Below are 13427 nucleotides of genomic sequence, written 5' to 3'. Positions count from 1 at the left end.
AATGCATTAGAAGGAACTTAGAACAGTCAAAGAAGCATAAATATAGCAACTTTATATGACTGGGGTGTAGAATGTGCTAGGAAAACGATGAGCCAGAAGTAAGGCAGAAACTTATAAAGAACCAGGTGTACCATCTTAAGCAGTTTGTAATTTATCCTAAAGGAAATACAGACCCTTAGGAGGATCTTTAAGAGAAGGATCAGGGGCGCCTGGGTGGCTCAGTCAGTTAAGCATCTGGCTTCGGCTTAGGTCATAATCTCACAGTTTGTGGGTTCAAGCTCCGTGTCGGGCTCTGTGCTGACAGCTCAGAGCCTGGAGCCTGCTTCAGATTCTGTGTTCCCCTCTCTCTCTGACCTTACCCTGCTCGCATTGTCTCTCTGTGTCTCTCAAAAATAAATGAGAAAACATTAAAAAAATTTTTAAAAAAAGAGAAGGATCAGGATTACACCTTTAAATGTTCTTCTAATCTGTATTTTTCTCCAGAAATATGAAGGGAAATAGTGAGGTCTATTCTTTTATTTTTACTCATAGCAGTATCAGATTTAAATTTCATCAGGGAAACTGGACATAAATGAACCCCACCTCAACCTTCCCTGCTGTGGGTTGAAGTTTGTCTTTCAAAAAGATATGTTGAAGTACTAACCCCTGATACTTATGAATGTGGGTTTTTGAAGATAAAATCAAGATGAGGTCTTACTGAATTAGGATGGGCCTTAATCCAAAAGCACCAGTGTCCATGTCAGAAGAGAAGATACACAGATACATGAAGAGAGACATCATGTGATGAAGAATGTAGAGATTACAATGATACATCTTCAAGTTAGGGAGCACCAAGCATTGCCCAACACCACCAGAACTAAGAAAAAGGCATGGGATGGACTTTCCTCCAGAGCTTTCAGAGTTGGAGCTTCCAGAACTATGAGAAAACACTCTTCTGTTTTAAGCTACCCAATCTGTGGTACTTTGTTTGGGCAGCCATAGAGAATGAATTCATACTGTCTGCTAGTTCTGCCTTTATACTGACTTTACACAGAATTTGCCAAGGGATAGGCAGTCAACTTACATGAAAAGGTCATCATTATATTTTGCAAGGCATTTTTATATAGTATTTCCTCCTCCCTGAATTTTCAGTATGGCCATCTATTTAGGCGAATGCAATGATCTAATCATGCAAAAGGTTTTATAACTTAAGTCTAGTGTCTTCTCATTTGCCTGCCAAGATAATAGTGTATGAAGAAATATTCCTTGGGCATGTGATTCCAAAGATGTTATATGGACACAGATGAGATATTGTTCATGGATGTTGTTGTCAGCTGGCAGCCTGTTAGCACAGTCTGGTCCCCAGATACATGTTACTCCCTTAGCACATGTGAATCTCAGTTTGCTTTCCTTTCTAACAATCATTCTGAATGAATTTAGACATGTAGTCCGGTCCCTAACATTCCCTCCTGCTCTCTAGATTATCAAATATGCTTAACTTGAAGTATCCAAGTTTATCACCATCCAGTATCCACCTTGGTTTTCATAGACGTACCTGTCATCCAGCTATATTATGCCAATAGGAGGCAAGAAGAGTCAGCAGTGATCTGGTGTTTAAGCCAATACAACAAACCATTGCTGTCACCATATAAAGGGGATTTTGGTATCTCCATTCACAAAGTTCTGATCCTGCAGATCTCATTCTTTCTTTTGACTCTTGGCTCCCATTTCTTCCCTGGGGCTCTTGACTTTTAGGCCACATCTTTAGTCTCCAGCTCTGCATGCATTGATTGGTTGGATATTATAACTTACTCTGTATCTCTAACTTGGCTGTAATTTACCTGGGTGGTTCAGTTGATTAAGCATCCAACTTCAGCTCAGGTCATGATCTTGCAGTTTGTGGTTCCAGCCCTCAGTCAGGCTCTGTGCTGACAGCTCTGAACCTGGAGCCTGCTTCGGATTCTGTGTCTCCCTCTCTGTCTGCCCCTCCCTGCTCATAGTCTGTCTCTCTCTCTGTCTCTCAGAAACAGAGGGACATTAATTAACAAAACATTGAAAAAATTAAAAAAAATAATTTAACTGATTTAAGACTGTGCTTGCTAGCAACAGTAGGTGCCTGATTCAGAGTGGGACTAAAACCTAAAATTTTTCTAGTTATTTATTCTCTGACTGATGGATAAGAGTTAAGGAAAAGAGGAGAGGAAAGAACAGGAGAACACTACAGCCTGAAAGTGGACAAAGTAGAAGGGAAAAGCTGAAGGAAATCTGGTTGGCTTTGAGCTTAGGACTACCCAACTAAACTATACAGACTGTCCCCTACCTAATGGTGGAAGGGGTTGAATGAGGGCTCAACTTTATGATGATGCAAAAGTCATAGGCCTTCAGTAGAAATCATACTTCTACTTTTGAGTTTTTTCCAAGCTGGTAATAGGTAGTATGATACTCTGTCTTGCGATGCCCAGCAGTGGCACTGATCCACACTTCCCCGTCAGCCATGTGATCATGAGGGTAAACCATCGAAACACAACCCCACTCTGTGTCCCTCCAACCATGCTCTTTTTCCCATTCAATATTCAATAAACCACATGAGATATTCAATAGTTTGTTATAAAATGGACTCTGTGTTAGATGATTTTGCCCAACTGTAGGCTAATGTAACTTCTGAACAGTTTAAGATGGGATAGGCTGGGCTATGATGTTCAGTAGGTTAGATGTATTGAATGTATTTTCAACATATCTTCAACTTACAGTGGGTTTACCAGAATGTAACCCCTTCATAAGTCAACGAATATCTGTAAATACCCAGCTTAAATGGTGTTAACAGAAACTAGGGACACAATAGCTAAGTTCTCCATACTTAGCTGCCCAGGCCTCAAGATTAGAGCTCTTACCTGCAATGCTGACACTTCACTGTTTCAAAAGTTTGGACTGTAATTTTCAGTAGCTGAGTCTCTAGACTTTGAAATCCTTATTACCTAAAACATACTGTGCTTATTAAAATGTGAGTACCATGGGAGCTACTTTTCCAAATTTTTCATAGGTTATGCTAAAATAACCCTGTTCTCAGTTAGTCCCTGTGTGCTTTTTAAGATGGGGCTGCTCTTAGGGCTATATTCTAAAGTGACAGCTCCCAGTATTTCCTTTGTGTGAAACCAGCTGGACAAATCTGAAACCTGGACAGCACAAGGCTCCGAGTCAGCCTTGAGAGTTAATCAATAAAAGCAGACACGGCTGCCATGCTTGGCTGATCAGTGAAGGGTATCACAGCATGGAAAGGAAAGCCAAGTCCCACAGTCTGTTCATCCATCTAGTGCACACCAGGAAGCTATTCTGCCGGAAACGTCTCCCTATTTTCTCTGAATACACCAGAGCCAACGGATTCGTCTTTCTTTAATGATATTGCATCGACAATACTTTTTTTTTTCCTATTAGAAGACAAAGCCTCATTCACAGATAAATTGCTTTCCTCTCTAATGACTGGAACAATGACGTAAAGACAGAGATTCAGAATTCTTTTCGGACTATTGTCAAATAATAATCAGCATTATTTTTATTCAGAAATGGGACTGTTTAATGCCAGAACGATTTTCTCCCTTTTATAAGAACTTCCTTTATGCCCTTGACATTACCTGAAATTATTTGGTTATAGTAAAGAAATACTTGTGTCTTAATCATAAACAGCTATTGAATTCCTACGAGACAAACTACTTGACAAATTCCAAGTACTTTTTCATTTACAAAATCAAGGCAAATTCTCTGGACTGTGCTTGTCAGGACTGTATGCATTATGAAGTTTACTTTTGTGGTAAGAATACACAAAAAAAGTGATGCTTCTTTCTGTCACTCCCATTCTAGAGGTGTTTGCTTACTCTGCCTAAAAATGGAGAGCCAGTTCTAAAAGACTTATTTGAAAATCTTGGAAATGCAAAAGCATAAAACTTTGAAAAATTCAACTTTAGGATATGGACTACTTACTGTGCTTTCTAAAATAATACAGAAGGTAAAAAGGGTGTGCTGTTTTGCTATTGTAATTCGTCTGTAAAATTCAAGAGGAAGGCAGCTTAATCTATTGTTTGGGTTGGGATTTGTTTGAATATAAATATTTTATGAAGAGGTGGGGTAAAAACTAAAAGTGAGAGCTTTAGAAGAGAAAATGTTATTTGTAATGGATATGAGTCATAACTACAAGTTAGAAAGTAAAAATAAAATAGATAAGAAATTCCATATTTTGATAAAGGGTGAATTATATCAATTAGATTTATTCTATTGAAGCCAAGTCTCAGAATCAGTTTATCTGTGACCTCACTTAGCCACGGAAATGGGGAGTAGACAATCCTATTTACAATGGCTGCTTGGATATTTGCTTAGTTGTCTACATTGATATTGTGTTATTTCATACAGTAACCCAGAAAAAAAGGACTGAGATGACTAAATCTCATAAGATTGTTTATTAAAGGCTGAATTGAATGATTCAAGCCAAAGTTGTATTTAAAAAGTATATAATGATAAATTTCTATTTGATTAATTAAGCAGAGAGATTGGGCCATCCAGTTCCCTCTTACTCAGAGGGGGCACCTTCCTTGTTCAATTCTGCCAGATAATGATTTAACTGACCCTGAATGTTCTCGGATTGATCCTTTCAATAACTTTTCAAATTGAAGCAAAGCTTTAAAATGAAGGGGGAGGGAAAGACATAATCTTGATGACAGAGATATCACGCTAGGGAAAATGAATATAAGCCAGGCTTCTGCATCTATGAATTCTGTTGACCTGGGCAGTAATGTGGGTGAGTGCCAGTGATGAGCAGATCAAATGAATGCCACATTGCTACCATGCTTGAAAATTTTAAGCTTTATTCCATCTTTTCAGATTGGTGTTCTGGTTTTGTGCTTTTAAGCATCCTTTTGAAGAACAGTAAAATTGGGCTGCCTGGGTGGCTCAGTTGGAAAAGCACCTGACTTGGGCTCAGATCATGATTGGATGGCTTGGTTCATGAGTTTGAGTCCCACTTTGGGCTCTGCACTGACGGCACACAGATTCTGCTTCAGACCTCTGTCCCCCTCTCTCTCTGCCTGTCCCCCCCTTGGTCTCTCACTCTCTGAAAATAATAAACAAACATTAAAAAAAAAATAAAGAACACCAAAATGACATTTTTGCAACTCTTTTGAATGGCCTTTTCTTAAAACTGTATTCTCTGAAACATTAATGCCACTCTTACCTAAAAACCTTTGTCTTCATTACTATGCAACTGAATGTAGCCTGAAAAGGCAAACGGGGGAACGGAGAGCAGCTGGGACAGCTAGAAGTGACTGGTGTGGTAAAGAATGGCAGAGCCCAAAGAGCACTGAATTTAGGACAAACAAGATCATGTCCCAGGCTTTTTGCTTTTACCTCCACATGATAGGCATCCTTTAGGCAATGTTTTAGATAGGGACGTATGTCCAATAACTAGACACAATCTGTCAATTTTGGAGTCAGTCATTGGAGGCAAAACAACATATGAAACATTTTACTTCAGTGGTAGTTATGGGTAAAGTATGCTATCCTCAGTAATGACTAGCTTATGGAAAGTGTTATCGTCAGTATTTCTAATACTTTTCTAGAGTTTTACATTTTTATCTTTTTATCAAAACATTATGGCTCAAGACATTTACAAGTAGAATTTATGGGAAATCCACATAATTGTTATAATTGGTATTGATTTTATTCATATTCAATCGACATAGATAGGACAATTTCTGGGGAGTGTTCAGGAAACAGTGACAAGAATAAACTCAAAAGGAGAAAGATATTTTACTTTTCAAAGTATGTTTTAAATTATAAATTCCAACTTCTAGCCACCTAAATTCTTTTTCTTCCCAGTTATCACAGCTAGAGTGTCTTCATTTTCATTCTGTTTGATTAAAGACAGTTAGAATTCATATTTGCTTGTCCTTTTCATCTTCTTCATACCCATGGTTCCTAACCAAGAATGCGCATTAGAATAACTTAAAAAAAACCAGTCATTGTCATGCATCAAATCCCAAAAGAATTCACATTTAGTAAGTTGGAAATAATGTCTTTAAGTAACTCTAAAACATAATTATAGTTAAGAAGCACTACATCCTAATCTTAAACTTTCTGGGATCACCGGCTCATTTGAAGATTCTATAATGAAAGTACCTTCTTCATTTAAAAAATGTGCATAAATGGAAACACATGGAAATGCAAATATACATTCATAAAAGTACATCCCAAGACTTTGTCACATCAAGCTATTTGATTCCTTCCTTATGATTCCAACACCTAACAGTGAGTACACCTTCCCCCTTCTTTTTATTCCACACTGAATACTCTTATTAGCCCTACTGTCCCTCTCTCTGGCCTTCTTTCCATTTGAAAATAGACAACTTTGACTGTATTACATCCGGGTACAATTCAGGTCAGAGTTTATAGTTATAATGGAAAGTAATACAAAAACAACCCCAAATTTTAGAGCACAGAGAAGGATAGCTCATATGCCCTATTGCTTATTGATTAAATACTATGTATTCTGGGAAAGCTAGGAAAGGGGTCTCCCTAACAAAGAGGAGAAAATAGGATCAAAATAAATAGTTCACGTTAATTACAATAGTGCCGCGGCTCAGTACTAAGAAGAAATTAGATGCTTGAACAGACGCTGGAGAAAGAGTGAGTAAATGAGTAAATGAATTAAAGCTGAAGAACTGACTGAAAAAAAAAGAAGCAGAAAGGAGAAAAGTCCTTGCTCTTTTCATGTTTAGTTGCCTCATCTGCTACGTGGGGGGCATTAAAAACAGTTTAGGTTCTCTTCCATTCTACAAGATTCCTGCTTTCTTCACGTTACTGAGTGTATAGACAGAGGAGATCTATTCCCCAGGGGAAGGCAGGTGTTCAAACCATAAATAACTGGCCCTGGCAAGAGAGGGAAGAGCAAAGGGGGATGGTGCTATTTGACAATATATAGTCACAACAAGCTGAAGGCCAACAGGTAAAGTATTTGGTACAAACTTTTTAATACTGGGGAAGTTTATAAAAACTATCACTTTGACACAAAAATAAGCAAAATTTATTACTTCAACTCCCGAAATAATGAGGCAAATCTATGTGCTTGCACATGAAACACTGTCCAGAATAAATTACTCACTGAAATAAGTAAGATCCAGAAAACAGAACACATAATGCTATTATTTATGTGATGTGTCCACAGAGAGCGTCTCCAAAAGGATATATGAGAAACTGGTAATGGTGGTGCCTTTAAGAATGGAATTGTGTGGCTAGCAGAAATGTTGGAAGGGAAATTTATACTGAATTGTTACCACTTTTGAGTTCTGTATAACGTGTATACATTGCCTATTTTAAAGTGATACATAATATAATATTAATGAAAATGTAAAAGCAAAACCAAAAGTTTTGGTCACCAGCAGAATTATATTTTAAACGCTGTGATGTAGTCTGATAGCATATGTCTATAGCAGACCAAAAATACTTGGCCAAAAATAATAGATGTGGTGTGTGCCCTGTCTCCCCTGTTTTGCTGCTGTATTCACCCTTATTTTTTAAATGTGACAAATACAGTGGTAAGACAGTCATAAATAAAAGCCTTTTAGTGAGATGGCACTCAGTGGAGTTCTGCTTCATCCAAATTCATATATGCAACAGTTTCTCTTAGAAAAATGACCATTTTTACATTTCAGAGACAATACTGACCCTGCAAGAAGTGAAGTGTACACATGGTTTCCTAGGAGACTACTTTTTCAAGAAATGTGAGAGTGCATCAGAACACCATTTAACCAGTGGACTCTATTTTCCCCTAGTCTCTAAAGTGGTGGGAACTCTACCAATCAATCTACTAATCCCTCTGGGAATGTGATGATTAATTATTATGAAATGCCTAAGTCCTGACTGAAATGCAAGATAATCCAGTGTGATACTAGAAAATGTGGAAAACAAACATCATTTTTAACTTCATTTATTTGTAGCTTAAAATGTAATGCCATACAATCTTAACAATCAATTAAAAAAGGATTTATATTTGCATAAAACAGAAGCAAAACAGAAAGATATGAAATAAAATGCCATCTCGCTTCAAGTTTTCAAATCAGTACTTAGAGTACTAATATACATCTATATACAATCCAAGTATATATAAATATACTATGAGTAATCTTGAAACCACAATAAATATCAAGTAGGTTTTTAGGCACACGGCATAGGAAAATGCAGAATCTGCATAATTCTTGAGAGTGCTGAGTGACTCATTCTTAGGTCATCTTCACACATATATTTTACACAAAATATACAGCCATCGAGCACATGATCCCCAGTCACCTCTGAATCTAAACTGTCATCCAGATTAGTGCCTTCTTGTTCTTTGATACTATTGCTCTATACAGCTATTATATAAGAAAATATTTTGCAGTCTTCTTCAGTTCATTGTCTAAGAAGGTATCAATGCTACCAAAATAAGTACAGCCCATCTACACAATATGTTCATGGAAATGTGCTTAGAGGCACCAACCTACAGAAATGTCATTGTAATACTGGAGGTTATCCTGAAGGCAAACTTATAAATTTTAAATTATACCATTTTTGAATTCCTAATACTATTAAACCAGAAATTATTATAAACTGAGGTAACACCTGTTTTTTTTTCTTTGAGATAGAAATGCTTGAAAAAAACACCAAAAGTATTTTTAAAAAAATTCTGACAAACATGGACCTCAGTCACTGTAAGCTTTGTAACTCTTTCTGCGCAAATGTAAACCAAAGAATCTGAAGGAATGCTCTAGTTGAATTTACATATACTTAGGATTAAAGATCACAGCCAAGGAACACCTGAGATCGCCCTCTGATAAGTGAAGCCTAATGCTTCTCTTAGTAGAGCCAATATAATAAAATGATAAAAATGAACCAAATAGAACCCACTGATATTTCCCCCCCAGCTACAAGTCAGATTCTGGCATATCTGGCATATCTGCCATCAAGTACCCTATTCCATATCGTCCATTGGGAGCAGTATCCAGAGTTGGTGATCCACCCTGTTTTCGATAAATATTTTTACCAAAATTTGGAGATGACATCTCGCTGGGTATCTTTCCATGAATGAGGCTTGCATCATCTCCCTCTAGGTTTACAGGCTCTTTCAGGACCCTTCCTCTCTTATAGGTCACAGAAGCTAAATTACCAGAACTGTTGTCTATCAGATTGCAGCGACGAATGATGAAGACAGCAGGCACCGGGAGTACTGCCAGGACCATGAGCAAGACACAGACGACCATTCCCCACGTTGGATAGCTCAGAAATTCTTCGGATGCCTGTGAAAGCCAAAATCCCATTATTGTTTATCCTGCTCTTCAAGTATGTGAAAAACATAACAAAACTGTATTTCTCTTGGGTTTGTAAGCAAGGAGTCTCGGATGTGCTTTGACCAACAAAAGAGACATCAATCAACTTCCAAGGGTAGGCATTACAAGCCTTGCAATTTCTGCCTCTGCTTCTTAGAATGCTGCCCTCAGTCTGTAACGCTAGGAAGAAGCCAAGAATGAAAGATTACATGGACAGAGACCAGCCCTCCAAGTTTAATCAACTGTATGAATTAGCTCAGGAAAGACCTAAAGAAGAACCACTTGGCTCAACTGCAGAACCCTGAGGAATAATAAATTTGCATTGCTCCTGGTCATTAAGTTTGGAGATAGTTACATGTTACATGTGCTGCCTGTCTCTCTTAAATCTGAAAATCTAAATTTTGAGGATTTTTTTTCTTTTTAAATATTTAAATATTTATTTATTTATTTTGAGAGAGAGAAAGCACAAGCAGGGAAGGGGCAGAGAGAGAGGGAGAGAATGGATCCCAATCAGGCTCCATGCTTAGTGTGGAGCCCAACACAGGGCTGGATCCCACAACTGTGAGATCATAACCTAAGCCGAAATCGTCAGACCAATGAGCCATCCAGGCACCCCTAAAACTTTAAATTTTGGCCCCAAGAGTTTTATAAGGGTTAACAGACTTGTTTATGCCCCAGTCATGAATGTAGTTGTTATATAGAGTTACTGACCATAGAAGAGGTAAAGGTCAGAAATATCTCTGAAAAATAAGGATTCTGGTTTTATAATAGCTAATAGGTACATTTATTATTATGTGGCTAATTTGCACCTTGAAAACAGAAATTGAAATAGTCATTGCTAATGTAAAGCAGTTACAAGAAAATTTTCCTTCAATATTTATTTACATTAAGTGTGCATGGCTAATGCATATTCTCTTGTATACAGTATCCGGGAAATGGTTTAATACGTTTATGTAGGAAAAAGGTACTATGTTTTCTAGAGTCAAAGGCCCCATAATTATTGATTCATCTGTGGTGACATACACACAGTTATTTTAATGAGGGCCAAATCAGTGTTTCTCATGTATTAAAAAAAAAAATCTATGAGGTACGGCAAAATCATACATGTTTGGGGCCAAACAAAATAAAAATCTCAAGATCCTTGCATAAAAACACCATCATTCATTAACAGAAAAATATACTGTGAAGAAAGCAAAACACAAAAACTCCTAAAATAATATTTTATGAATATTTTCATAACTTCCTTATTTTGTTTTTTACCTTATCTTCAATCCACGCATTATAGCCTGGAGGACTTAATCCCATATTCACAACACTCGCTATTAGCAGTGATAACAGCATTAGAGGAGAAATATATTTCCACATATAGTAGTAATATCTGTTGGGAGCAAAGCCCAGCATATCTTTCAGGTCTTCCATAAACCTAAATAAAAAGAAAGTATTTAATTACATCTCAGGTAAATTATTCCTATACCTTAAAAATGTGCATTCTATCAATAGTTTGACAGGGGGTTAGCCATGATACCCTATGACATTTTATACTGAATCAAATAATCATTTTGTGAACATTTATAAAATAAAATGGAACCTGTTAAGTACTGTGATTTTCATTTAGCAAAAGCCCAATTACTGAAAAGTCTCTCACTGATAACTTTCTGCTCTATAAACATAGTATTTGCAATACGTTAAAAATTCCTTGTCTTTTTTACTTAGCAATAATAAATTAATATCATAATATTTAATCAGTATTTATATAATCTAAACTTTCACTTCTTTTCATAGTCTGTTTGAATTCAAAGAAGGTCCACACCACACACTGTGACTGGCTGATGTATTACTTGAGTCCACTTTTCATTTCTAGGTTCCTCCTACTTCTCTTTTTTGTGTCTTCCAATTTTTTTGTTAAATCAGTTGGGCGTTTAACTCACAGTAATCCCAAAGTCTGGATTTTTTCTAATTACATCCCTAAGTGTTGCTTCAAAAGTACATCTGATCCTCCTGTTTCTGGTAAATTAGCTCTAGACCTAGTATTGATTAGGCTTATGTTGTTTTAAGTAAGGTGGTTGTGGTATCATTTACATGAAATAAAGTTCACCCTTTTACCTAAATGATGTTAACACTGTCATAGCATATAATCATTACGTACTAGTCCATATTCCTTAGTATTTATCTAGAGATATTTACTATCCACCCATCAGTCCTTGCAGCAATGTTTCTGTAAACTTTTTGGTAGTGTAAAGATAGTTCCCTATTAGATTCTTCAAAGAGAGATCAGAGTAACTATACCCACCAATTTCTCGTGAGTTCACAATTGTCTGCGGTCACTACACTTGAATGTGAGTTTTGTAGGATTTACAATCTTTGGCTTATGTTTTCTTCCCTTGAGAACTATAAATATTAACTATATACTAGTTACAAAAAAAGTTTGTTGATTTTTTCTTATACATAATTTTGATTGTTTGTTTGCTTGTTTGTTTGAAAGGAGAAAGTGCACACACAGTCCCCCACTACCGCAAATAATGCAGTTGAGTTTTCCACGTTTGGGGACATCGCAGGGGTCAGCACATCCAGAGTGCAACGAATAAGCCTCGCTCTGGGAAAACAACCTTCATGATCATGGTATCTCCGGCCAGGTAAGTATGATTGGTTATTTATTGGTTTTGCCTGGATAGCCCTTTCTTTTTTTTCTCTTTTTGTCTTGTCTTGTCTTGAAGTAATAGCCTAGACTACCTCCTGATGTTGGGCATTATGTGCATTTTTCCAAGTATATCATGTGCCCTTTCAACATTCAAGTTGTCTTGAATTACAGTGTTTGGTACTGTTCTAGCCACTGTTTTTAGAAGACTTGATTGTACACATGTTGTGTCATCTTTGTATAACCCCTGTCTCTATTCCTTTGCTTTGCTCCTTTGTTATTTCTTCTTGCTTAAAAACTAAACATTTCCTCCTTTCTGGCTTCTAGTTCTTGTGGAACTAGTCACTGTGCTTATTGTTTTTGTGTTCATTTTAATTTAATCATCTCTTTAGAAGTGTTTATTATTAATACTCACTTACAAGAAAATTTGTATTAATTCTGTATTAATACAGAGGTTCTACAACCTCTGCTTTCAAATCTCCCTTTTCTCTAGTTGTCATATTTCTTTATTTTAAAAAAAGCTGATATATGTTGTTCTTTTGTGGCTTCTATCACTTAAAACAATTTATTTCAGCTCATTTTGAAACACGGTTAGTTTTCCATCTATTTTGCTTGTGTGGTTTTGTTGTCTGCAGGGATTTATTCTGCTCCTTTCCTCTCTTTCAGAAAAAAAAGTATTTTTTCCATAAGATTTTACATCACATTCAAGTGAAGTGAATTTTCTCGCATTTTTCTACACTAAGATATACACTAAAAGATGGCAGAACATTTGGCCTTTTAAATAAAACAGAATTTCTATCTTGAAGGGTTATTTTTAGTCTCATAGGCGATGTATGAAAGTACAGTACCTCACATACAGTAGGAATTTCATAGGTGCACATACAGTAGGAACTTGAGATGTAAGTTTAATTACTATTAGTAGGAGTATTATTTCTCCTGCTGTTGTTAACTATTATTATTTCTAAAATGAGATATTTTGTACTATGCCTATTGTAAATGACACACTGTGTAAATAGAAATCTACATTATGATTTTAATTGATCCATGATCAGTTCAATGATAATATCAAATTCTAATACAGTGCAAGTTAGGAGTTGAGGGTAGCTTGATAGATATACCTAATTTTGAAATTAAGGTCTAAATTAAAGTTCTGTCTCTATAACTAACATACTGTGTCCTCCTGTATAAGTAAGGCCAATTTCCTATCTCCGACATGGATATTAGTTACCTATCACAAAGTGTTTTTACAAGGATTCACATTTAATGAATGTCAGACAGCTATTACTACTATTGCTATATAGTACATAATTATTAAAAGTCCCTCCTCATCCTTGCCTGGAGTTTTTGACAGTAATAAAAATATTTTCCAACCTTTGTTCACAAAATTCCTCAATACTGGTAATATTCTCAACGTTATTTGAGAGGACTCCGGTCTTCATGCAACAAGCTCATTCCTACTTTACAAAGAC

The 13427-nt window shown here is 36.4% G+C and overlaps 1 protein-coding gene and 1 non-coding gene across 3 annotated transcripts in view; both read right to left on the bottom strand.

Moving 5' to 3' along the window:
* Positions 1-7932: 7932 nt before the first annotated feature.
* The window catches only part of SLC6A15 (solute carrier family 6 member 15), a 43437-nt gene continuing 37942 nt past the window's right edge, over positions 7933-13427 (bottom strand). For both annotated transcript variants that reach the window (XM_029954198.1, XM_029954197.1), the window contains exons 11-12: positions 10584-10746; positions 7933-9293 (exon numbers count right to left, since the gene is read on the bottom strand). In XM_029954198.1, coding sequence (XP_029810058.1) covers positions 8922-9293; positions 10584-10746 — 535 coding nt within the window. In that variant the 3' untranslated portion in view covers positions 7933-8921. The remainder of the gene's footprint in view (positions 9294-10583; positions 10747-13427) is intronic.
* Positions 11803-11964, bottom strand: LOC115305878. Its single transcript, XR_003915067.1, has one exon. It is a non-coding gene; the product is annotated as a U1 spliceosomal RNA (small nuclear RNA).

The sequence above is a fragment of the Suricata suricatta genome, chromosome 10 (genome assembly GCF_006229205.1).
Source record: "Suricata suricatta isolate VVHF042 chromosome 10, meerkat_22Aug2017_6uvM2_HiC, whole genome shotgun sequence".
Lineage (NCBI taxonomy): Eukaryota > Metazoa > Chordata > Mammalia > Carnivora > Herpestidae > Suricata > Suricata suricatta.
Note: the sequence above shows the minus strand (reverse complement) of the source record. Positions and strands in the feature narration are given on the sequence as shown.